Here is a 27,524-nt window from a genome sequence, read left to right on the forward strand (position 1 = left end):
GCCCAGAAACTCAATGCACTGAGGTGAGCAGCATGGGATGAGCTCAGCTGTGCTGCTCTAGAAATGCTGACACAGTTATCTCCAGGGCAAGCACTAAGATGTTTTAATCTTGACGGTCAAATTAGATACCAGGTGACAGAGAAAAAGTATTATCTTACATTTATATTTAAATGGAAGGATGGCAGCTACAGGCTGATAAGCCTAAAATGAAACCCCTTGACTTTGGAAATGCCTGTGAGAAAGAAATAAAGACAGTAAATAAAATTGGCTAAACTATGATAATCAAAATACATAAAAATAGCCATAATGGGTTAGATCAAACCTCTATTTAGCCTATCATCTTGTCTTCAACAGTGATCAAAAACAGATCCTGAAGAGCACAATGAGTAGTCTCCTGAAGCCCTCTCCCAGGCTACAAACACCAGAGGCCCAGGGTTTTCCTGAGACATGTCCTTCATTCTATACATTTAGTCAGCTCCTAGGTTTTTCCATGCATTTAGAGAGATCCCTCTCACTAATTTTGTCCACTGACATGTTCAATGCATGAAAACTCATATTCTGCTTAATATATGGTGGCAAGATGTTCCCTAACTTAAGTACATACTGTTTGAAAAGCCACCTCCAGGTGGATTGCTGATTACTTTATAGTTAACTGTTTTTCTAGATATGCAAAAAGCAGTAGATTTGGGTCAGGAAGAAACAGCAATGAAACTCCTTAACCAGACTGGCTGATGTCATACAGTATTTTTATTAATTACCCTGTCACAAATGTAAATGTTCTGAGGAAATCTGCTGATCCAGCAGAGCTAGGAGGCAATACACAGGGAATGAAGTAAATCTCACCAACACTTGAAAGTGGAATAAAATTCCCATTGTGCAAAATGCAACATGCGTCATAACCATGACGATAAACTAAATAGCTTTGTGCTACAGACTGGAACTTCACTAATTCATAGACCTGTGTGGAAAAGATCCTTTGTGTACAAGGTGATCACAGCATGGCTGTCAGCTGCCAATCTGACACCAAAATGGAAATGCAACTTCAGGATGTAGCAAAAGAGAGAGCTCCAGTAAAGATAAGCAACATTGTGCAATGTTCTATGAAGATTAACTCAATCAAAACAGAGATAGAAAAGGTCTCTGTTTCATCAAATGGAGAGAGAGTCTATCAAATTAAGAAAAGGAGTAAGAATTTCTTTACTAATGTACCAACATACAAGTACAGGTAGAGGAAGAAATATTCAAGAGATACCTGAGCTAAGTGGCAACACTAGCAAAAACCCTGGGTGTTGGGGGGGGGGGGGGGGCGGTAGGGATAGGGATTAAAAGATTCCAAGCTGTTACATCAATTGTTATAAAATAATATTCAGATGGGAACAGTGGGAAGAAAAGAACAACAAAAGAAATTGATATATTTAAAACAGAGCTAGATAAACTCACAAAGAAACATGTGATCTGCCTCCAATAGAAGGGTCCTGGATTGAGAGACATAGTTTGCTCTTGCCAGTCATCTATTCATAAATAAAACACAGGCCACCACACAGAAAAGTTATGACATTTCAGATAATATCATAAGCTGGGTTTATGGCTGGAATCTCTTTTAGTCCAATTTCATCTTCCTTTTCTAACTGGAAAAACTGTCAAAGATTTTTTTCCACCATCTTCCTTCCTTCGCCATCAGCATTCCTCCTTTTTCTTCCTTTATTTCTTCCTGCATTGTCTCCAAGTTCTTCATTCTATGTCAACAGTTCCAGCACCTGTGACATCTTGAGGTTTTACCAAGACTTTAAAAGTTTCACAAATAATTCTTATTCCTACTTTTTATAGTTATGATTTTCTTCACACCTGTAGTGAAAATTACCAATCTTGTTACACAAGGCAAGGATGAGCAGCAGAGGCCCAAGGGCAGTCTGCAAATCAAGATGATAACGCTGTGTCGACATTAATCCAGAATGTATTATTTGAAGAATAACAACACAGGGCCTTTCTAAAAAGGAAACTCTTACATTCTTGCTGAATTTAATGCAACATGTTTGCCTTCTCATTTAGGAAAGTAGACTATTCACTTTCAAGATTTCTTTCCTGATAATGCACACACTGCAATGATACAGAGGGCCACACTATCTCATCCTGCAAATACTTCTACTTAGCCTGCAAGTCTCTACAGAGCTTTTACAGTTTCATTATTCCTCAGATGTGGTTCAGAAAACACTAAGGTAATTTGTTCCCCTTTGATGTCCTTAAAGAAAATCATTCCTTCAGAGAAATCTCTTTCTACAGAGCTAGAAACAAGATGCGCTTCCTAAAAACTAAGGAGGATGCCTTGTGTGTTATCTGCAACCATTTCCACTAGAGGACATACATGCATGAACAGAGAGAATTATGTAAAGCACATACCTATGTCACAGGAGACTAGTTCTGCAAGTAGTCTATCCACAACACAGTGCTCTGTGTATGTTAATTTATCATACATATATTTTGCATCTCAAATAAATGCCATACAAAAATCAGAAGCAGAAGGAAATCAAAGATAAGGGTACTGGTAGTGGGAAAAGACTTTGTGATAAACCTCCTCCTAATCTGTACTTCTACTAAAATTTTAACAAAATTTTCTTGTCACTGTTGATTTGTTTGCCTGTTGGGGTTTTTTGCCTAGATTAAACAGTTTACATTCACAAAAACATTGTACTATGCTTCCTGTGTCTGTATTACATGGCAGTCTGCAGTAGGAAGCACATGAAAACTCCAAGAACATGTCCTTCATTGGAAGAAAACCTTAAAGCCACATAGAATTGCTACTGCTCTGTTAGAAGAAAGCAAAATGCTGACGTCTTGTCCTCTAGCCATACAGGCTCCCAAAGTCTAACACAAAGTTCTTCAATGAAAAATTGTACTGAAGTGTTGCAAGACTATAGGTACTGTACAAAAAGCAAGGAAACAATTTAATCTGTTCAAAATAGACATTTAATTATCATAAAATTGACTTGATCAAGATTTAATTGCAGTATATTAGCATTTAAGTAACAAACAACTTTGTTTCATTATGTACCATGCATAGAAGGAAGACATAACATATCTGTAATTCACAGTGATAACAATGATGCCTCATTCTTGATTAAAAAATTAAGCTGAGAAATAATAGATGAACATGGGAGAAGTACTCTGCCTGTGCAAAACAAACAGTTTTTAAAACAAGAACTTGATTTTTAGAAAACTAAGGCTCAACAATGTTCCCAATTCCCTCTGAGCCTTGCCACTCTTTCAAAAGACAGCTATAAAAGAAACAAAAATCGTTTGAAAAGCTGTCACATAATACCAGGACATTAATGCTATATCATGAGATGTCACTGTCAGAAGTAGCGAAAACTAAACAGAAGCATGCTTCACATTTAGCAAATGATCCACAAGATCTACAAAAATATAGATCCTTCCTTCTGTTCATAATAGATTATTATTAACTACACCTGACTCTGTAATACAAAGCATCAATTCTAAAATAATTAATCCAGAGGGTTATTTATTAACTTTTTCTTTTAGTATATTATTTTATGCCCTTGGTTGACTAATATCTGTTAAACATTCTATCTCAGAAATAATTTATATTCTAAGTCAGATGTAAGTTTGCAGCAGACGACCAAATTATGGAGAAAATAACTGACTAGGTACATTTAATATTCTGTTGAAAGTATTATAAAAGTGACCCCTATTTCTAAGGTGGTATACACTGAATAAACTTTGACTGTGATTGAGCTGTTTGGTTTTTTTTTTAATTCATAAGAAACTTGAAGTAGACATTCATGATGCTAGCCAAGTGTTCATCTCCTACAAACAGTATACAGCAGTCACTCATTAAGATACAGTCAGGTTTTCTACTAGGATGCTACCTGTAATACTTACAATCTTGCAACAAACACTCAGAAAAGATTCACTAGTCAACAGATTATTTTAAAAGTCCTTTTAAGGACTTTTAAGATTTTAGAAGACATTTTTAGAGATTTTTAAAAGACATTTCCATCAGTTACCTAACATTAAATGTAAAATTCCTACGTATGTCTAGCTTTAATCAATCTTAGACCATAATTCTTCAGTATGCAATGAATCTAATACTTAGATAAAAGAATTGGAACCTCATCATTGCAGTTCATACACATTACTGTCTATACAAGTACTGGAGTTCTAATTTCTCCTGAAATGAAGAACATGAATCACGTGAATCAGACACCAACTTCACACACACACACACATATATATCAAATCTCCAGAATGACTGGCACCGCTTAAGGACAGCAGGCCAGTAAATACAAGATGGCACAGCTCTATCAAAGCCAAATTAAGTTTATTCATTATACACCACCTTAGAAATAGAAGGGGGAAAGTCATTCAAGCCACTGTTCTAATTGCATTACAGTGTCCTCAGTTTCACTATATCCTTCAAACGTTCCTCAAAGACAAACCTGAATATTTTCAATGTACCACTTTTTCTGTCTTGTTCTTGCTGTTTTAATTTGAAGAAAGAAACAGGCTCTGTAAAGTCTGTACTAAATAAGAAGTTCTCACTCCTGTGCAGTATTTTTTTTTCTAGTTCAGCATCCTCAGCACCTGAAGTACTATGACTTTTTGTTGTGCAACTCATCCTCCCATCCCTACTTTAAAGATTACTACATGTGGCAATATATTGCCTTGGGGGTTGGGGTTTTTTTTGTGCAGCTACATTGTCTCATATATCTTTGCAGCACACTATATTTTCCATGATACTAATCAAGTTAATTTAAAGTCTCAGCTTAGTCAAATACCTTGATGGTTACACTGTATCACATCAGCAAAGGCTCTGCTTGCTAAGATTTAAAACAGATAGTGAATATTAATTAAAGTGTTTGCATATGATTTAAAGTGCTTACAATCCAACCATTCAAATTCTATGAATTTTTTTTAATAGACAGAAACAAATAACCACCATCTGAAAAACAAGCACATGCAAATCTATTGTCAACAGGTAACAACAAACGCTATAACTATCACAACCTCCTCACCTCTTGCCTCAACATAAACCTCCCAGTTTAGTGAAACACTAGTTTTCTGTAAGCCTTACAGGTTCACCTTACCATCTGTACTTTGATTTCAAGAAACCAAAGTTATTACTTCAGCAGACATACATATGCTTGTATAGTTTCCTAGTCTTAATAAATTATGCAAACTACCAGACACTGTGTCCCTACACAGGACATTTCTTTATCCAAATTCCACAGCTTTACTGAACTTAAAACCGTCCCATAAAATTACCTATAAGCAATGAAAGTCAAATAAGCCTAGACTATACCACTCCAGCTATGACAGATAAAACTCAGTAGCACTAGCAGAGACCACCTGCTGTCATAAACTTATCCCCTTCAAATGGTCTCCGCAATCATCAGTAAAAACACTTAGAGAATGAAGTGCACTCTAGTTGGTAACTTAAAATCATTCATTTAAGAGAGTAGCACGGTAGTATTTTGAGAAAAGATGCAATGAATTCAAAACATTCTGGATGCTGGACTGGAAAGCTGGAAACCAGTGTTAACCTAACCTATCACGGACTTTAAACGAAAAGCTTTTGCTTGTAATAACAACCTGGATAACTTTGGAATTCAAACAACACAGCTTTCACTTGCTATACCAGATTGGAAATTGAGCTAGAAAAAAATACTAACAATGCTTCCAGGTCCTACACAGGAGAATCTCCTATTAGTATGCAAAAGATGCATAAGGATAACAAGTGTGTGTGTGGCTAAGATGGATGCCAGAGTCACCTGAAATTCTTAAGACCAATCTTAAAACTTTGATGTTGACATTCCTGAGTCAACATTCAAGAATGGAGAGACAAGAACTCTCATGTTTAACAAGCCAGACATCGTTTTGATAGCCACTAACAGTCAGGTAGATGAAGTTGCAGAAGCACCAGAAACTATTAGGAGGGAAAAGAGGAAAAAGGCTAGGAAAAGAGAACACAAAGCCTCGTAGAAATGGCAAGATTAGTACGATGCAACAGGAGATGAGAAATCAAAGTGAAAACTGACATCTACAGAGGTTGGAGCAGAGGGGCAAAATTAATCTGAATGGTTCACAAAGGTAATTTGAGTAATTACATTGGGTTTGCCTGGACAATTTCATTTGGAGGTGGGGAAAAGGATACATGATAGTTTCATGGAGAGATGTTAGGGAGGAGTGGCATTCTGTAAAAGCAGAAGGAGCTGCAGCCCTCTCTTCGCATCATCACTGCCTAATATCACATACATGCTCCAGTGGTTGCACTCACTTACAAACACCAGCTCCAAACCCTTGGTGTATGCATCCATTATATTCATACAGGGAGTTATACTGCAAATCTTTTATCTGTCTGAAAGTAAGAAAAATCCAGATTCAGATCACAGGCAGTGAGAAGTCCATAACCATTTGTTACTGCAACTTTAATGAAAAAGTAGAAAATACGTTTTTCAGCTAATTTAAAATTTTCAGATAAAGAAATATTTATTGAGGGAAGCTAATGTTGGTAACATAGCATTTTTACTGAATATATAGCTGATTATTTGATGCCACATCTGGAGCATTGTGCACAGTTCTGGGCTCCCCAGTACAAGACAGATATAAACATACTGGAGCTAGTCCAGCAAAAGGTTGGGAAGAAAACTAAGGGGTTGAAGCATCTGTTATATGAGGAGCAGCTTAGAGAACTGGGATTGTCTAGCCTGGAGAAGAGAAGACTCAGGGGAATCTTATTCCAATGTGTACAAATACTTGATTGGAAGGAGTAAGAAGACGAAGCCAGACTCTTCTCAGTGGTACTAAATGAGAGGACAACAGGCAACAGGCACAAATTGAAATACAGGAAGTTCTACTTAGACACAAGACAAAACATTTTTACTGTAAGGGTGATTCAATACTGGAATAGGTAGTCCAATAAGGTTGTGAAGTCACCATCCTTGAAGATATTCAAGAACAAGATGCTAAGCAACCTGCTCTAGTTGACTCTTGAATGGGTTGGACAATTTCCAGGGGTCCCTTTCAACCTCAACCAGACTGTGATTCTATAATTAAAAATAAATATATTTGTTTCAATTATTTGTCCAATAAGTACTGAACTTTCAGTAGTTAATTTAGCTGGACAATTACCCTCTCATTAGCATGTGCTCTTACAAGAATTCAAAGAACTAGCACAAAAAAAGTGTTATTTTTGCCTGGTTTTAACAAAAAGGCAAGGAAAAGCAGAAGGGATCTCACAAAAAAACCAAAAAAGAATCTCAATGACAAAGCATGCAAAGAAAGAATTATACTCGACTTTTGTTACATCGCAGTAAAGAAAAAACATACTGACCTTGATTTTTCACATTTTCGCATCAATTTTATAAAGAAGGACACAGTTACATAGGTATAAACCAATAAATTACAATGGAGAAGCAAGCCCAAACTGTTCATTTGTTTTCAGTTTGTTTGTTTGTTTTTAAAATCTGCATCTTTCAGGCCACATAAGCTGCCTGTTTTAACACAGTGCCATTTCCAGTAAAGTATAAACTGTTATTAGGTACCAAAATTTTGAATACTTCAAGCACTTATCTCACTTCCTGCAGTTGAATGGAAAGCCCAAATCTAGTTTTTGGTTCCACATCAAAGTCCTGGAGCCCCATGCAGATGGTCTCACTTTAAACAAATAATAAACATCTCACACTATTTTCAGAAGTATTAAATTATCTTCTTCTCTTACTTACAACACAAATGATTACAGTGCAAGTAAGGATGTCTTACTCTGCTTCTACCTTGAAACTGTTCACTGAAAGAACTGTAAACAGACTATAATACAGAGAAGAACATAATACCATCATAGGTGAAAGACTAAAATAATTACTGCATATTTATCAAAAAAGGTTTAAGGAGAAAAACTCAAAGGTGTTTTAAAATTGCAGGATTTTTCAGGTTACTGAGAAATAATCTACAATGAGACCTGGAAAGGATTCAACATCAGTGCTCTCAGTCTTCATAATGCAATGTGGCACATGCTGCATGAAACAACGGATGAGTTTGTTAACCTTTAAAGACATATGAACATACTATAATTTTTGCAAAAGTAACCACTGACAGTACTATTCCTGTTTGGAGGCAATTGCTCCTCACTGCTTCCATCAGCTGTAGTACCGTAATTTTAAACCAAACCAGAATGCCAGCAGCTCAGCCACCAAGCCCTCCCACCCCAGTCATTCAACACACACACATGACCTGACACAGGGAAGCTGTAGTGAGAGATCTGCTAGAGGATTTTCTCAGCCTTTCCACAGTGAAAGCAGGCTCTGCTTTTCTTCTTCCCCTGAGTACAATAAGGAGGGCATTTTGAAGCATTGCAGGTAGTTGCAGCAAGAATGACCAGAGTCAATGATGTACAGAGCTGGACATGAGCTGTCAGAGAAGGAGGCGTGTATAGGCTGTAGCCCTTATCATATATTCATGGCTAACATATTAAAGATTCAGTACAATTGATAATATGCACCCTACACTGAAATTTGAGTGAAACGCTACCTCAAGACTTTTACCTTAAGAAAACAACATACATTAGCTGCTATTTACTGTATGTATTAAAAAAAAAAAAAACACACAAAACCAAACACCAAACCAAAACAAAAAGCCCAACTACTAGCAGAATAAAACAAAGCCCTAGCTACATATAAGTAACTAAGCTAGTGTTAACCTGCATGGCTGAACGTCAGCCACAGGTTATGTGGCAAGGACAGCAGTATATATGCAAGATAGACCCCTTCACTCCATCTGCCTCACAGCGATAACCTCTACTGAAGAAAAAAAATGGGGACACCTGAGCAGGATATACATGAGCTACCTGTGAGGTCACTGACCATTTACTTCACTTGGCTTTCAAAGAACAGGTATAATATACAGTGAAGACGATAAGCCACAAGTATTTTGCAGCTCTAAAAGAAATGAAAACTAGAAGAGGATAGTGATGCTCTTCATAAAGGTATTGTGAAATAGGCAGTATAGGAAAGTACTCTTTAGACTCAGGGACAACATTTGCACCTCTCCCGCACCTCCCCCAAGAGGACTATTAATTAGTCGTGTACAAATCGACTGTGAGTAGTAATTTGGATGGAAGTTTTTGACTAGAAGTGGGAAGGCTATTCCAGAACTTTGTCCAATGTGAGTAATGGAAACAGAAGCATTGTTTCATTTCCAGAGGAAACTGGCAAAAATCTGCAAAACTTCAATGATGGTGCTCAACCAAGTCATTGTTTTTGTATGACGCATTCAGACATACACATGGCAGCAACTGATTCCTCTGAATTCTGAAGTTTTAATAAAATGAAGCAGCCCGAAACAAACTTCTGTCACCCTTAAACTTGCTTTTGTTCCTACTGAAGTCAATGGCAAAATCTGACTGTAACACACTGAAATTTCTGCCTCACTACTTTTGTTTTCCGTATCACAGTCAGTAGTGCACAGATTGTGTGAAGTTCAAACTTTAGCATAAGGATACATATTTTCACTGTGGTACTGTATTTATTTGAAAACTGAATTTATATATGCTCTATTTAGCTCATGGTTGCACAATACACATTACTATCAGGAGCTTAGTCCTGCATAAAAGGAATCAAGTAGCTGACATGAGTGTTTATAAAAACAAAATAGCTAGCATAAATTGACAGTGTGCTTCCCTCTGTCAAGCCTCTTGATATTAACAAGCAATGTTCTATATGTACACTAGATATTCTATTCATTGTGTTACACAATACAATTACTAACTCTTGGTAGCTTTGCTTACAAATCAGGTGTGGAGCAACCTTACCTTATCGTATATCAGCATTTAAAATGTCCTGACAACCTTAAAACGTGGTGGATTTTAAGGTTCACAGTTAGCCTTTAGCTCTATTAGCTTTATTGACACTACCAGTGTAAGAATTTTATCTTAATACATTTGCACTTTTTTGTTGTGTATAACTCTGTAAGTGCTTCATAGACCACAAGAAATAAATGGAAAGGAAAATTATGATTCAGTTACCTGCAATGGCTATTTATGGCCCTGTTTGGACCCCTGGGCAGATCACAATAAAGTTGCTGTGCAGTGCTTCTCTTACATAATGACTCATACTCTGCACTTACAATAAACATCCAGGTACAGTTCATGATTGCATTTGTCACTAAGGACTGCAATAAGAAATCAGACAAAAAGTCTTCTGCTGGAGAGATTAGCAAGTTTTGGAATGGACAATGCCATTAGTCATACAACATCTTGGTCCTGGTGCCTGAACTGGACCACGACCCCAGCTACAGCAATAAAAATCACAAGAAAGCTTCAGTCCCTCTCACATCTCACTGACCAGATCTGCATATACAGAGTATCCACTTAAGCAAGACTCCGAGAGAAACACTGTTAAGAGGGCCAGCATCCAGAATCCATATGTAGGAAGGGCATCTGCATTCATTGGATTTCTAATGGTAGGAACAACTATGCTCAAAAACCTCTTCCTTCAACTGCCACTACCTAGCAAAAGGAGCAGCAGGTCCTTGACCTCTGGAGAGAGTCCAAAAAGGAGACAAGGGAAGGGATCAGCAGAAGAAGGAGGAAGGGATTAAAATGTTTTGCTATTGTTCTACCTATTCTTAGGTTTCTATATAGTATATTCTATACCTATGTTGTAATACGTCCCCCCCTAGACTTCATGCAGCAATATGAACCCAAAACATTTTTTGTGTTCGTGTTTGTATTGCTGCCTGCACATCAGAGATACCGATACATGATTGATTGTTGCTGCTCTAATCCTCTTGGTGGATACAAACCGCAGCTTCCTAGTTTCTGGATTAACAGGCAACCTGAAGTGCCTTCCTGCCATCTGGATCGCTAGCTGAACACAAAAACAAAAACAGAATAGAAAACATCGGTGTTGAAATTGTAATATGCTCCTGCAGGCCTAATCGAGAAATGAAGACCATGGAATACATGACCACCCTCCACTTAAAAGAATGATGACTGGCCTGGTTATGGAATCAGGTCACCTACCCTGTGACAAACTTTGTCATGGTGTTTGCAGGGAGGCGGGGTGGCATCTGCTAGTTCATCATCACTTAGAAAACATTATTTGTTAAGTCATACCCAAATTTTATAGATTATATCTTTACGGAAAATAAACGTGTCAGTCAGATGAGGGTGGATTATTCACTTGTTCTGTCAGCAAGACATTTTTGGAAGATTTAAAGTAGAGGAGGTAGACTTGGAAAGACTGGAAATTTACTGATGCATGTGCAATGCCTATGAGGGCTTCTGTTTCTCCTGCACCTCCATTTTGGATTATTCTAAACATTGTCAATAGCTACACTGCTGCTTCCTTTCGATAAAAGGTTGAAGTCTATTTAGCCAATTAAAAGCTATGCAAATGTTTCACACATAACTTCCAGGAATTTGTTCTGCATGATGAATTCTTATTACTACAAAAAGTATTTATCAGATTATTTAGTTAAGTATTTCCTTAATGTAAACAAGAGCAAGGCTACAGAAATGTGCAACATTATCATAAAATGTGAAAGCATGGAATTATTAAAAATTATACTATCAGTATTAAGATGATACAGATCTCTGTGCCCTGCTGTCCGCAGGTGTGCAGGCACATCTCCTACAGTCCCTTCTGAAGTCATCAGAGAATTAGGGCTACATCATGCATTCTACATTGAAAATAGTTTAATTAGCACACGTCTTCTGGTTTCCAGTACTGTTGATCACCTCATTATTTAGGTACCAGAGAGATAAATATCATCTGCAAAGCAAGACTTCATAATAACCATGTTTCTAGACAGACTCCAGAGAAAAAGGTATTTTATCCAATCCTCTGGAGGAGAATCAAAGTTTAAGGCTTTACCAACTTAATTCTGAAATAGCCTAGACTAAAGGAATAGTCAGTCTTACTCAATCCTCTGGCACCCCTTTGATTTTTCTTTGGAATATGTAACAAATAACAGCCACTCAATCAATTTTAAATCCATTCATTTCTTGCAGCACAAAAACACATCCCACTCTTGGTACACACCCACCCTGTGTTTCTTTTTGGCAAGGAGACAAAAGGGGCCAAGTCTCTCCTTAGTTCATTGCACCCTAGAGAGCACTAGCCATACGTGTGCTCACACTCCGGACTTAGCACCACTCCATCCTAACATGTCTTCCAATTACCCCCCCTCTCCATCCTTAGTCTCTTGTAGTTACCCTAGCCTAAGCAAACCAGACCAATAAATAAGGGGGGGGAAGAAAAAAAAGGAAACAGATGTTCCACTTCTGAGACACAGTAACTCCTAACATGTACTTGTTTTAATCCACATGATTTAGTCACGTGTTTTTACAGAAAATTTATAACCTTCATGGTTTGTGCATCTGGATTTAACACCCCATCCTCTCCCCACTCCTCCCTTTCACATACAAAAAATGTTAAAGCATCAATTAGAAAAAGCTTTGGAACAAAGGGCAGATGCAAATATATTAACGTAACTATAACAAGCTAAATGTAACAAGACATACAAGTCTTGTACAGCCATACTCCTTACTGTTACAGAAAAGTTCACTTTAAAGCAATGAAACTATCTTTTAATTTGACAGTACTTTGAATATAAAAACTTACTAAAGAAACTGAAAGGTGCTAGGAAAGGACATCCAGTCTATCCCAATACCTAAAGTGCTACATTAAGTATAAGCTAATAAATAATTAAATAATTTATATTTAAGGGTAACAAATAGGTAGACATAAATAGAAAAAAAAAGATTCTACAAATGGCATATTTTCAACATCACAACTAAATATTACTGTAACTGCGCAAAAAAAGCCCTCATGCCGTACCACTACAGCAGAACTGAAGTCCTTTTTAACACAACAGTAATAAAAAGAATGAAAGGCTATTTTCAGAACACTATATTCCTAATGAAAAAAAAAAAAAAAGGAATGAACAACAGAAAGGCTGTAGCACAACAGTCAGACTGCAGCAAACACTCAATGAAAAAAAGGGTAGACAAAACATTTCCAGAACATAATTTGTAGTGAAAATGGAAAGTGCAAACTTACGTCCTCCAGTTTATCACTTTGCCTGGTCCAACAGTAAGGAACCACAAAAGAAGCACATGTATACTTCTGTGTATAATACTCCAAAACTGACTATAGACCAACTTCCTATATGCTTTAATGAAAGATCTGTCAACACTTTCTAACACCTACAAACAACCTATGAAAGAGACTGATTGTTAGCTTGTAATATCATCAAGTAACTCACTTTCACATAAAAAGGTACACATTGCAGCTGCATCGAGAGATCTTGCACAGATTTAGTCCATACTACAAAAGGCAGATAACTGGAAGTACTCAGATGGCAAACTTCTGCAGACTTTTCAAAATAAATGCCATACAAAGTATATTTAACACATCATGATAATATTGCAAGCAAGCAGATAATTGCATATGCAACCCTTGTTTGTCAGAGTATCGCAGCTATCATCTTTGTAAGACATATTTAGAGAAAAGCGTTACTCAAAAACTCGTGTGGTTACAAACAAGATTTAACTATCCTTTTTATAAAAATACTTATATTTTCTCAAAATAGATGCTCTTGGCAATCCTTGCACCCTTCAACAGGTACATACCTAAAAGAGTTACAGCGCCTTTTCTCTACAACTCCCCTTTTACATTTCACGCTACTTGGCAAAAGGAGCTCCACACAAGCCATTTCCCCATCAAGCAGAGGTAAACCCAGTTCTTTTTCACAGATGCAGTCAACCAGAACAGACAAGTTTGCTTAGATAAAACATGCCACAGTAAATGATGACATACGACCTCCATCTACAGTGATCTTGTTTGCTCACTAGAGGAAAGCTAGGACTGATTATGTGCAGAGAATGATTTACATTCATGGGACAGATCACAGTACATCCTCTCCAGGTCCTGAAAATGGGCTTCTGCAGCAACAGAAGCTACTTTGCTCTATCAGTCTTCAAAACATTGAAAGAACTGCCCTACAAACAATGTTTATTTCCACTTCAAAATACCTCAAAAAATGACAAAGCACAGACAGCAGCACGTTAAGGGAAAGAGAAATTATAGATATATTTTCAAAAAAGAAGGAGAAATCGAATTGTGGGTGAGAAAGAAGTCTTAACAGCTATGATTAGTGAGCCGTGTGTTTATACATCTTCCAACATTACAGGAAGCACTGAGTGAATTTCAGACTGCCTCAGATGGCAAAAGTCTGTTGAATGAAACTTGTTGACAATGTTGTTAAAATAGAAAACTAATATTTGATAGCAAAAAACCACAGCCTGTCATAAATGTCAAATACAGGATTATAAAGCAATGCACAGAGATTCTGGACTTGAATTTCAGTGCATAATCCAACCATCTGTCGACCAGTTGTGAGGCAAAACCAAGATAACGTGGAAATCTCCAAAAGGACAGCCAAATTTGCTTCCTTCAGCTACAGCATTTCCGTGCTTATGAACATGCCCGCGGTAATCGCACTCCGCCTGCAGATTAACCTAGGGGAGATGACACTCGCCACCGGCAAAAGGAAGATTGCAAAGGCAATCTTGCCAGATAGGCAAGATAAACAGGGCGCTCAGCTCCCGGTGAAGCAGCCTGCAGAGGCAGAGGCAGACTTCGCCGCGCCAGTACTGCCGAGACAGGCAGGGACCCTTCGCCCAGGGCGGCGGGTGCGGGGGGTCCGGGAACCCCCCGCCCTCACCGGCCGGGAGATCCGGGCCGGGCTGCTGCCTGGGGGTCAACATGGAGCTGCACCGTGCAGCCGAAAAGTTAAACCCGCTGCAGCGGGAGCGGAGCCGCTCCTGACGCCTCTCCCATCGTCGGGATGCCGGCCCGGCGCAGCCCGGGATCGGGCAGGGCTGCGGGTCCCGCAGCTCCGCCAAACACCCTCCTCGCCCAGCGGGGACCCCGCAGGAGAGGCACCCCCGGCCTCCCGGGAAAAAAAAAAAACTCCGAGGGGTGCGCCGAGGTGGGAAGTCCCCGGGAAGAGCCGCCTCGCAGCCGGGGGGGAGCACGACCGGCCCCGGGGACGCACCGCACCCGGGACAGGGGGCTCCAGCCGCGTCGCCCCGTCCCGTTCCGGAGCGCCGGGCGCCGCAGCAAGGCACAGCCGCCCGCCCCGGAGCACGGCCGGGGGCCGCCCCGTGCCCAGCCCGGACACCAGTTGCTGGACCTGGGGGTGAAGAAGTGGTGAAAGGAGCCTGGGGCGGCAGCGGCGCTTCGGGGGGAGCAGGGCTCCCGGCCCACGGGCGAGGGGGGCTCGCACCCCACGGGGGAGACCGGGGGCGCGTCCGCGCAGCCCTCCGCTTCTCACCTCCTTAAGTTCCTTGGCCACGTCTTTCAGGTCCCCCAGGACTATTTCCAAATCCTCCACGATGATCTTGATCTGCTCCTTCACCTTGGCTTTGGAGGCTGCCGGCGGCCCCTCGGACGGCGACGAGGAGGAGGATGCGGTCCCCTTGGACTGGGCGGACATCCTTCGGGGCAGCCCGGCGCGGCCAGGGGGGCACGCAGGTCAGGCGAGCGCGGCGGCCGCCGGCCGCCCGGCCCTGTCCCTCCGGCTCCCGGAGCTGCCGCAGCCGCTGCCGCCGCCGCCGCCGCCTGCCCGCCCGCGCATCCCGCGCCGGGGGCGCCGAGCCGCGCCGCGCTCCGCCGGGCGGCCGCGCTGTGCAGCTGCCATCGACTCCCGGGAGCGGCGCGGGGGCCCGGCTGCAGCCCGCCGTGCGCCGCGCCTGCGCCTCGCCCCTCCCGCGCCGCCGCCCGCTCCGGCTCCGGCTCCGGCTCCGGCTCCGGCTCCGGCTGCGGCTCCGGCCGGGGAGAGGGGCCGGGGGAGGAGCGCCCGCCGCCCGCGGCATCGCCCCCGCCCGCGCTCCCCGGGGGGCGGGGGAGGCAGGGTGACTCCTCCGGAAGAGGCGCTCTCCCCGCCTCGTCCCTGCCCGACAGCCCCGGGGGGCGAGCGTACGGCGCTGTGTCACTCCGGAGGCCCCCCCGGTGGTCCCCGGGCGCGGGAGGTGGTTGCACCAGCTCTGCAGGAGAAAAATGTTTACTCGCCAAAACAGCCCCCCAGGAAAGGAAACACTTATAGTGGCTGGCTCATGGCAAAATTCCCGTCGAAGGAGACAACAACAGTGCCTGTTTCTGGTGAAAAGGTCGTAATTGGGAGGTGACACTCGCACACCTCTGCACTGTAAAGTAACCGTCCTGGCTCCCTGGTGCTCGTTTTGGAATTTGGTGCTGCAAGGAGGCTATAGGAAGGATGGCGTTTTGTAAATGCCGCCACATTTGTAAAAGGCACTTACATGTCATTGCACTCCCCAATGTACTGCCCTGCAAACACACAGTGATCAGTATACCCTATTCTAGTCATAAAGTAAAGGTGGAGCATCTCATCAGATAGAAATAAAAATGTGCATGAGCCAGAAGAGCTTTTATGAGTACGCTACCTGGCTCTTTCTGTGGAGGCCAGTGCTGCTTTTGGTCACGTTATTCAGAGATTGATCTGTGGGGCAAAAGGGAGAGATTGCTAGATACCACTCACCTCTCATGGTTTTTCATCTTACTGCAGAAGGTGGCACATTCAGGTAAAAGGAATGGTTTTAGGTATTTCTACCTCCCACTAGCCATGAACAGCAAGAAGAGGGCATGCAGCCAAGCCCCACTTTGAGGATTGCCCTGCATGGTTGCAACTGACTTTGATGCTGTGAATGCTTCTGAGAATTTTGGCAGCCTGAGATGTTTTAACCTAGCTAAAGCAGGAGGGGAAAAGCAGAAACCTTGCCCAGAGCAGTGTGTCTGCACATGGTGATGCACATCACTTGGTGAGGAACAGTTTGTCTCTGGGAAGGGTGTGGGACTGGGATACGAATAGGCAGGGGCTGACAGCACCTCTTACTGTCTTGAGTTAGGTGTAATTACCTTTCCACTTTTTACCACTATAAAACCTGCAGTGTTTGGCTGAAATAGTTTGTTAGTGGGCATACATTGGAATTTCTCCCCCCTCTCTCCCGCCACGTGTCTCACAGACCTTTTAAACAATTTCAAGGAGGCCATGTTCAAGAAGAGCCCATGTCTTTCCTCTTGACTTTCTTCAAGTCTCATGGTAGATTTTTTTCATCTCACCAAAGCAAAAGCTCTTCCAACACTGACTTAAAAGCATTCCTGCTGGTTATTTTTGCTTAACTGTTTCTGTATGAGCAACAACATCATATGATTTTTGAAGCTAGCTAAGTAATACAGCTGAATTTACAAACTGCAGTCACCACTAAATTAGGAAAAAAGCAGCCCACAAGTTGTTGAGTAAGTTTTAATTAACATGTTTGAATACTATTCCTCAAAAGCGTTGTATGAACAGAAAAAAAGAAAACATTTATGAAAAGCTATCAGTGAAATTATCCAGCAGAAGCCAGCACATATCCAGTCTATAATTAGAGAAAAAAGTCTATTTTCTGACAGAAGTTAAGGATACTGTATGACAGCATACTGTATATACCTATACATAACATGGCTTAAATAGGTAAGGGATGTTTTCTACTACATTTCTGTAGAAATTGTCAACATTGTCACAAAATTACTACCAGATTTACTACAGACCCTCTAAATTTTGTCTAGCCTAAATTTTGTCTAGCCTAATTTGTGATTAGACATATTTTTCCTACACAATTACTTACCTTTTTATTGTCTCTGTATAAATCCCTGGCACCTCTCACTGCTAAATATTTTTACTTTAAGAAGGGAAAATTGATTCCTGTTCTATCTCATCAGTTAGTTTTAAGTCATGACAGGACTTTATCCATAATCCTGTGGTCATCAAGTTTCCTTAATCCTGTGGCCATGTTTGGAAACTTCCCAAACTTTTGAAGATATAGTTCATGTCCACTTCACCAATCCCTCCACTTTTGTAGTGACATTCTTCTAAGAGCTGTGCAGGATTATATAGTGGCTGATATTTTGTATTCATCCAAGTATCTACTGCTTATCCCTGAAAAAAACTGACAGCTTTTCTAAGTCCTGAGTAAAGTTCATTGTCCTATTGGTCTTGAAAGCAATTTTATGCCTTTAAAAAATGTGCTATACAATGCTAAACCATGTCTCAGTTAGCTAATAGGTAGTGTCCTATACCAAAGTTATCTATTAGTTGTTCCATTTCTTTTCCTTCTGTCTCTGCAAGTGAATGTTATTTATCAGTATGTTATCAGTTTATTCTTTTTGAAGTCTTTCTGTCTGTACCTTCACCAAACCTGAAGTGGCTAATCAGGGAAAAGAGGAGTAACTGCTTGCTGGAAGTCTGACCTCTGTAGGCCATTAAGCAGATGCAGAGGATGCACAAGAAGTGTCCCCAGAAATCTTGGGGAGAAGTTGGGGGAGAAAGTTATTTTGGAATTAAAAGCTTAAGACCTTCAAAGTGCAGTTCATTGATCTTCCACTAACACTTTTTAATAGAGAAAAAAGTACCCAAACAAAAACAAAACACACATTAAATGAATACTTAGTGAAGTAAAGTGGCACTCAACCATACCATTGCCAGCTATGATCTCATTAAAGCTCACAAGTTGAGTAAGGCTTGGCCTAATCAGTAATTGGAAAGGACATCTCTCCGGAAAATCTCTCAAGTTGCTGCAAAATTTTGTTTTGGTAATTCAGTAGATGGCACTTTTCCTTTTGGAAAAAACTATCCTATATCTCAGCCCAGTGTTACAAATAGAATGAACTGAACACACACACAAGGCAGTGATTTCATCATGCTGTTTTATTTATGCTATTTATTTTTTGTGTGGAGTCACAAAGAGAGTTGGAAACTATGCAGGAAATCATGAGTAATCGTAAAATGTACATGAATCACAGAAATAATTTTTCATGAGAATCAGCCAGACCACTCATATCAGAAATACAGAAATGTAATTACTTTTAAATTTAGTTACTTCTCTCTTATTAAAAAACCAAAATAATATTAAAAAAGCCCCAAATGCTTACCTGCTTGGGAGGGGCTGATACAGTACCGTAAAAATTTCATACTTATTCTTGTACGAGAATAGAAACCAAGTGAGCACTTTACAAATTATATATGTAGAACTACATCCCACTTTCCCCAAGTCATTAGTATTTCAGATAGATTAATTAAAAATTAATTTGCTATTGCCTGTTGAAGACATTTTGTTTGGGATTTGTGCTATTTATCAAAGGTAAAAGTTGAACAAAGTCTTCTAGGTCAAACAAAACATTTTTAATCTGAATATTCTAATTTATTTTAAACATTTTCAAACTTTCCAAACAAAATTAAAGAATTTACAAAGCAAAAAGATACCTAGCCAAACTAACTAATTTTGGGAATGATAAAATAAAGCAAAACCTTAATTTATTTTCTATCTCTGTTTTGAATTTGTCCCTAAAGGAAATATTCCAGCTACAAGGTAGGGAAACACTAAAACAGTAAACCTGTCTTTTTCATCCCAAATGAAATTGTGGAAGAAAGCCTAATTCAATTGCTGCAGGCTTGCATATTGGACACGTGCTAATTAAAATATTCATTGAAATCTTCAAAATCAATCATAAGTTAAATTACAACAATGGGTTAAGCTATAGTACAATGCCACTAACTTACTTGTTAAACACAGGTTTTCATCTTTTACTTTTTCTATCCGAAAAGAATAGTGCGCTAATCTCTTTTCAAAATGTTCCCATATTTAACTGGATATGTTGTTCTTTTCTTAATTCTTAAACAATTCCTTGACAGTTACACTGAGGAAGTCACACTGTCTGCTTGTGCTCCAAACTATAGAGTTGTAGTTTATTTGGATAGAGGCTGAAAGACTCTTCAGTTAAAGGAAAAAAATAAAAGCACTTTCTGAAGTGTGGTATAATTAAATGCCATTACGTTATTTCACTTCTTTAAAAAACACGAGTTATTCCCTTAAAAAGAAACTCAGGATCTCACAAAACAAACTACATATTTCTGAATTAAGTTGGCTCATTTCCAAACAGTAACTAGGAAACCTAGTGGAAGTCAGGATTAAGGCAAAGTCACCCTTTGCACCAAGTTCTTGCCTTACTTCTCCAACCTTTTTCTTCTTGATATTGATTTAAAATCAGGCTTACCATATGTATCGTATGAAACTAGTCATATCGTGCTTTCTGTCAAATGCACAATCCACACATATTTCTCATAAGGATTTACGTATTGGTAAAGATGGTACAGGGCCAATTATTTGTAGAGCAGAACTCTAAGCTAAGCTTTTAAGAAACTAAACAGACAGCTTAGAGTATGTTATTCTCCTTTAGAGGTAAAAGTAGAGCAGAGTTTTATGGAATGCAAATCTATTTTCATTGTATGTTGTTTGTAATGTGTATAATCAGGGTGGCAATAAAAGTTACTTTTCTTATCTGGCAAATCCTTTGTTGAGTGATGCTGTGGAAAGAAATAACTTAGTTACTTTGTCCTAAGTTAAAAAATATATGCAAGAATTTCTCTATTAAATGTGAATAAAATACCTCCCATGCATAATTCACGTTCAATTCCATCAATCTGCTCAGAATGGAGTGTCACATTAGTTAACACAGTTCAAAGAAAAATCTGTATAATGTCTCTATATTGGAATGCCAACTACCAAGATTTATTACCGCTTCACAGGGAAATAAGAAATACTACCTAGCTGGAAGATAAACCAGCTGAAACTGAGTCCTCTTTGAACCACTTGTGCTCTATCAGGCTTCTTTGGTGAGCTGTAAGACAACCATAGGAAACGAACCATCCTCTGTCTGGGATATTCCCCAGGCACTAAATTGCAGTGGGCTTTTTTCTGTCAAATTTTAACTAGTGATATTTCTCCAAAAATGTCAAAAGCTCTGAAAAGTACACAAGAGAAAGTATTTAAATTATTTATTTTCTACAAACTATTCCCTCAGTACCTAGATAAAGAAATGGAATATCTTACTAAAAAATATCTGTTATATCTTTGACTTAATTCAACAAATATTCAGTTTTCAGTGTAAAATTCAACAAAGTACAGCCTATGGATTTAGTAAGACAGGATAATAAAACCAAATTCAGTCAGAATACAAGTACCTAGAGGTGATGTGATATTATGAACTTTGTCCAAGTTATGTGAACTTTGTCCATTCATATTATACAATGGCTGCTAACATTGTGTAAGTAATTCTCTGTGCAATGCTTTGACTCGAGAATGACCCACTGGATAGGCAAGCAAAAAAAAAAAGATCTGTTAATTTAATGTGGGAGAAAATTGAACTTTATGCATACACATCCTTGAAAGATGCAGAAATGTATTTGCTGTCACAGTAAACACTCAGCTCAATGTCCACTCTTTTAGTGGAGAGAATTAACAAAAAAGGCTGTCTTAATGCAAATCAATAGAATATTATATATGACAAAAAATAAATAGGAAATGGGTCAGGGAAGGAAAAACACGATTATACCATGCTTATTGCATCTCTCTTGCAAATATCCATCAAAATGTTTTTAAACTATAGAAATAATGGGAGATAAAATATACTTTTTTCTCTGCTGAATACATTCTGTATAATTGCTTGGAAAGAGTAGAATTTTCTTTTTTTCTCTTCAAAACTGAAAAGCAAACAGGTGGCAAGACTGAAAGGAGAATGGTGGCTGAATAAGTTTCTGCAGTAATCCTAAAGCAATAGTTTATATTAGTCATTTCTTATGCTTGTTTTTCAAACTCCGTTACTGGAAGTTATATATACTTCCTCTAATTTTACCAAGATTACTTTTTTGTTTACTGGTTAACTGTCAGCTAAGAAATTGGTGCCTTTTTTTCCCTGAGGAGCTATTGGTTGGTGTCAGATGCAAAGTATTTCCTGTGGAGGAATATCCCTTTACCACTGTCATTCACTTCAGTAGTATATTATTGAAAACATCTGGAGCACACAGGAAAAACACTGTCTGGATTCTTTCCTAAAGCACCTCAATCAGAATAGTCTGAGCAAGAGAAATGCCAGATTAAATGAGTAACCCAAATATGGAAAAGGATTATAGTACAGTAGCAAGAATACAAAGGTAAAAAATGCAATTCTTTAACTTGCAGGCCTACAGTGGATTTATACAGCCTCTATCTCAAAGCCCACTCCAGCTACTGCAATTAAAAAACTATTTTTTCTGTGTCATACACTGTAAAGCAAAGGTGAACATTCACACATTCAAAGCTTTCATTTTAGATAGATGAATTATCTATGGATAGACAATGAATCTCTGCCACTTCCTCCCCTGCTCCCGAGATTCAAATTATGTTAAAAGCCATGGTACAAACTATGAGAAAGAAGCCAGAAGCATAAATGGGAAGGATCCATTACTCACTGATGAACATACAACTGGATTGTGTGAGTGCCAAGTAGTCCCTTGAGGTACTGACTGTCCTCCAAGTGATGGCATGAGAACACACTGGTTCTGTCCATACCTCGCTGAACTCGACCCATAACGTTACAGACCCAAGCACCCAGGGGCACCAGACAGTCATCCAAACTATAGAAAAATATTCCCATATTCCACTCCTAAATTCAGATAATTGTAATTGAAAATATGTGATCTTTCCATTATTCAGTGTTCACTAATTATTATATAATGTTAATGTAATCTGTTATTAATTTGGACATTAATACTCTCCACTACGCTTTTTTTATTTTAAACAATATTTTCTATGAAAAAAATCTCCTTGCAAATTCCCACAATCAATTTACCTGGAATCAGTCACATAATTTCTAGCAGTCTCTCAGGACCTATGACCCATCTTTAAAATGTCAGTTGCACAGTGACACATACCGGTATGTACATTTTATGTAATGCTTTGAGAAGTGATGCCAGGTATTTTCAAGGAAGTAGTATTTTCAGTGGATATCTGAATGTCTCATCCACCAGTCATTCAAAGTGGCTGTTCTTGCTTACCTCAGCTTTGAATTTGTTCAGGAGAATTTGCAATTCTCTGCAGCTGTGCTGGGAAAACTCACAACTCCCCTTCTCCCTAGGTAAGAACCATTACTAACAGAAATCTTCAGAATCAAGTGCATGCCATTTTCTTCCTTGGGAATTAACACCGGTCCATTTTTAGCTACTGGTTCAGAAAAAGGAGCTCTAGAGCCTATGCAGTAAGGGTTGTAATTCCAGCTGAACGGTACAAAAACAACACAGTGATAGAGCTTCAACTTTTTCATTACCTTAAATATTTGTTTTCTTTCAAAACAGTGGAATAGTTTCTGGTCTCTTTAGCAAGCATCAGGAAAAATTAGTAGCACTCAGGTGACAGCAAAAGGCAGTTCTACCTTACCCTTTTTTATGATTTTTTTTCTTTTTTTTAAAGAGGATGTAATGTTGCAAAAGCTTGGGAGGAGAATCCAGATCAGACTGATTTTTTCCATTCAAATACAGGCTGGTTGGTTGACAGGCCAAGCCATTAAGCACTTGATTAGTAGGTAACATGTAGAGAGAAAAACAGGCCGGTTGTACTTCCAGAAAAGCCCCCATAATTAAACTTATAACTAGCATGCTTGACTTACATTACCTGAAGGCCTGACCCACAGTCTACAAATCTCCTTTAAAAAGTGAGACAGTTTGGTCTGAACATCTGTAAAATTGTTTTGTGACACCTCTTCAGTATGTCCAATCTTATCTTTTAGCAGAAAGATATAACTTCTGTTTAAGAAAGTCAGATCACAAGAAGACTCTGTATCTTCATTTCCCTGGGATGTGCTCTCTTTTTATTCTACTGTCGTTTGGTTCTGTGGTAATTCAATACCAGACACAAGTTACTGGGCTAAAAGGACCTTATGTCTTACCTGATGCACATATGCTGCTGCTCCTGAGGTCTCAACCCATACAGTCACTCTAAAAATTACATTGCTGAATACTTCTACCTAGCCAACAACTATACCTAAATTACTTTTGGTACAGGTGTCAACTACCCTATTTAGTAAATTGCCATATAAATCTCCTATATTGATTTTTTTTTAGCATTGAAAAATGCTAAATTTAGGTAGCATTGGATATTCCTGCTTTAGAACATCTTACGTAGAATAACTCTACTCTGAAAAGAATTTTAAAGTGTTAGCACTGTGAATGAAAGGAAATTCCCACATATCATTTACAGTCTGAAAGGTGGGGAAAATCCTATTTTTTTGTCCCTTGCTTTAAAATATGCATTATTTTGGATAGGAACAGCAAACCTAGGCTGCTCTGATATCCAGAGATTAGTAAAGGAAGAATTATCTGAATTTTCTTTGGCTCTTGCTATTGCTCGGGCACTTAACATTTGAAGATACCTTATTTGTGTCATTAGCACCATTCTGAAGTTTCTTACACCAACTCGGATTTCATCTAGAGATAAAATGGTAAAGATCAGAAGGCTTAATATAAACATGTTCATTTGTGTCTCTCTGGCAATTTCCGTTCTTTTTTCTGCACTTGAAAAATAATCCATCAGTAGCATGCCTGACAAACCCAATAAGCCCCATTTAGTATAATTTACCTTTCTAAATTTGTGACATCAACAACGTTTTCAGTATTTGAATTAAAAAACAATCAATCAAACAAACAAGCAAACAACAAAAGAAGAGCTACAAAGGATTCTAGAAACTTAAAACTCTGCTCAATTTTGCAAATTGTTTGGAGTGAAGTGTTGATTAACATTTCCATAAATATTTTACAGCACTGACCTTCTACTTTGGAATTTGCTTAAACTAGAGGCACTGAAAGCAAATACAAACCTAAATCTGTGTAATCTAATATGATCAAGATGATCAAGCCAACAGTTTAGCCAGTTTACAGCTAGTTTGGCCTGCTTTAGCCTACTATTGAGACCATCTTTTCTTTCTCTGTGAAGTTCAAGGCAGTGGTTTTCTTGCTTTGACAGACACTGGAGTCTATAATCGCATTCCTAAATTTCCGTGCAATTATGCCTTCTCTTAAATTCACATGTAAATCCAAGTTTTACAGAAATTGCTGGACAGATTACTTGCATTTGTGATTTTGGGATCCAAACATTTAGGGGTTTCTTAATAATTTGCTGCTGCACAAAGCAGGTAATGTAAGTACTAAGGAGAGATTCCTTTAAAAAGATTGGGTCTATATGCTCAATCCTGTTGGCATAGGAGCCAAAGGGTAACCTGAGGTCTCAAGATCCATCAGATGAAGCATCCTTTCTCCAGATTTATAGAAGGAGCATACTTAGATACTGCTCTGTTCTCACAGAGCACCCCCAAGTCAAGACAGAAGTCCTTTTACTGTTGTGCAGGTTGTGTAAGGGAGTTAATTCATCTATGCAATTTCAATCAGTAGAGTGAGAAACAGAAACTTGTAACTTTTGCCTTGTTTAAGATTTTTGACATTCACTTCTGTTTTCTGCAACAGGAAGGATGTAATTATTGTGGATGTTTATTGAAGAAGTGGGGAAAAATGCATCCCCATTTCAAGGATCCTCTCCAATGATCATTTATTCTACAGTGTTGAAATTTTTATCAAACCTCAGCTTTTATGTGATGCCTTTTGAAGTTCGTAGACTTTCTGATTACTTAAGGTCTGTTGTTGCGATGCCGCAGTTTATTATAGCTGAAATGTTTTTTGCATGTCACAGATTCTGTGACATGCACCAGCAGAAGTGCTCACCAAGCCCCTTTTCATCATTCACCAGCAGTCCTGGATAACTGGGGAGGTCCCAGCTGACTGGAGATTAGCAAATGTGACACCTATCTACAAGAAGGGCCGAAAGGAGGACCCCGGGGAACTACAGGCCTGTCAGCCTGACCTCGGTACCGGGGAAGCTGATGGAGCAGATCATCTCGAGTGCCATCACACAGCATGTAGAGGATAACCAAGGGATCAAGCCCAGCCAGGATGGGTTTAGGAAAGGCAGGTCCTGCTTGACCAACCTGATCTCCTTCTACGACAAAATGGCCTGCCTAATGGATGAGGGGAAGGCTGTGGATGTTGTCCATCTAGACTTCAGTAAAGCCTTTGACATGGTTTCCCACAGCATTCTCCTGGAGAAACTGGCTGCTCATGGCTTGGATGGGCATACTCTTTGCTGGGTAAAAAACTGGCTGGATGGCCGGGCCCAAAGAGTGGTGGTGAATGGAGTTTACTCCAGTTGGCGGCCGGTCACAAGCGGTGTTCCCCAGGGCTCTGTGCTGGGGCCAGTCCTGTTTAATATCTTTATCAATGATCTGGACAAAGGGATCGAGTGCACTCTCGGTAAGTTTGCAGATGGCACCAAGTTGTGCGCGAGTGTTGATCTGCTTGAGGGTAGGAAGGCTCTACAGAGGGACCTGGACAGGCTGGATTGATGGGCTGGGGCCAACTGTATGAGGTTCAACAAGGCTAAGTGCAAGGTCCTGCACTTGGGCCACAGCAACCCCATGCAACGCTACAGGCTTGGGGAAGAGTGGCTGGAAAGCTGCCCGGCAGAAAAGAACCTGGGAGTGTTGGTTGACAGCTGCCTGAATATGAGCCAGCAGTGTGCCCAGGTGGCCAAGAAAGCCAATGGCATCCTGGCTTGTATCAAAAATAGTGTGGCCAGCAGGACCAGGGAAGTGATCGTGCCCCTGTACTCAGCACTGGTGAGGACACACCTTGAATACTGTGTTCAGTTTTGGCCCCCTCACTCCAAGAGAGACATTGAGGTGCTGGAGCGTGTCCAGAGAAGGGCAACAAAGCTGCTGAAGGGTCTAGAGCAGAAGTCTGATGAGGAGCAGCTGAGGGAACTGGGGTTGTTTAGCCTGGAGCAAAGGAGGCTGAGGGGAGACCTTATTGCTCTCTACAACTACCTGAAAGGAGGTTGTAGAGAGGTGGGAGTCAGTCTCTTCTCCCAAGTAACAAGTGATAGGACAAGAGGAAATGGCCTCAAGTTGCGCCAGGGGAGGTTTAGACTGGATATTAGGAAATTTTACTTCACTGAAAGGGTTGTCAAGCACTGGACCAGGCTGCCCAGGGAAGTGGTTAAGTCACCATCCCTGAAGTATTTAAAAGACATTTGGATGAGGCACTTATGGACATGGTATAGTGGTGGTCTTGGTAGTGTTAGGTTTAGTTGTACTCGATGATCTTAAAGGTCTTTTCCAACCTATACGATTCTGTGATTCTGTGATTCTGTGATTCTGTGATTCTAAATCTTTGCACTCACCAAGCTAAGGAGTAAAAGATGAGTATAAGCTGTACAATAGTCAGAGGTAAATATAAAAAATCATCTATTTGATTTGGCATTGCCTTCTACTGAACTTCGTACATGTACAGATGCAAAGGCAAGAATCTCAAATCATCCTACAAAAAGGGTGTGTGCAGCATTAACTGCCATGGCTCTCTTACGTATCATTTGAGAAAGGTGAGTCAGCTTTGTTTTTCTGCAGCACTGCCAAATCAGGCATTAGAAGGCTTGATAACTCAGTTTCTGTTTACTTTTTATCTTACAAAAGGTACACAAGGTAAGCCATGAGATTCAGAGTTTTAAGTTCTTGTATTTACTGTTGCTTTTACTT

At 39.8% G+C, this 27,524-nt stretch overlaps 1 protein-coding gene across 1 annotated transcript in view; it reads right to left on the reverse strand.

Annotated features, from left to right (window-relative positions):
- PRR16 (proline rich 16) overlaps window positions 1-15,892 on the reverse strand; it is a 169,165-nt gene extending 153,273 nt beyond the window's left edge. Inside the window, 2 exon segments of the mRNA XM_072860473.1 lie at window positions 15,352-15,543; window positions 15,545-15,892. Of these exon segments, the coding sequence (XP_072716574.1) occupies window positions 15,352-15,543; window positions 15,545-15,892 (540 nt within the window).
- Window positions 15,893-27,524: the final 11,632 nt, after the last annotated feature.

The sequence above is a fragment of the Ciconia boyciana genome, chromosome 4, assembly GCF_034638445.1.
Source record: "Ciconia boyciana chromosome 4, ASM3463844v1, whole genome shotgun sequence".
In the NCBI taxonomy this organism is placed as follows: domain Eukaryota; kingdom Metazoa; phylum Chordata; class Aves; order Ciconiiformes; family Ciconiidae; genus Ciconia; species Ciconia boyciana.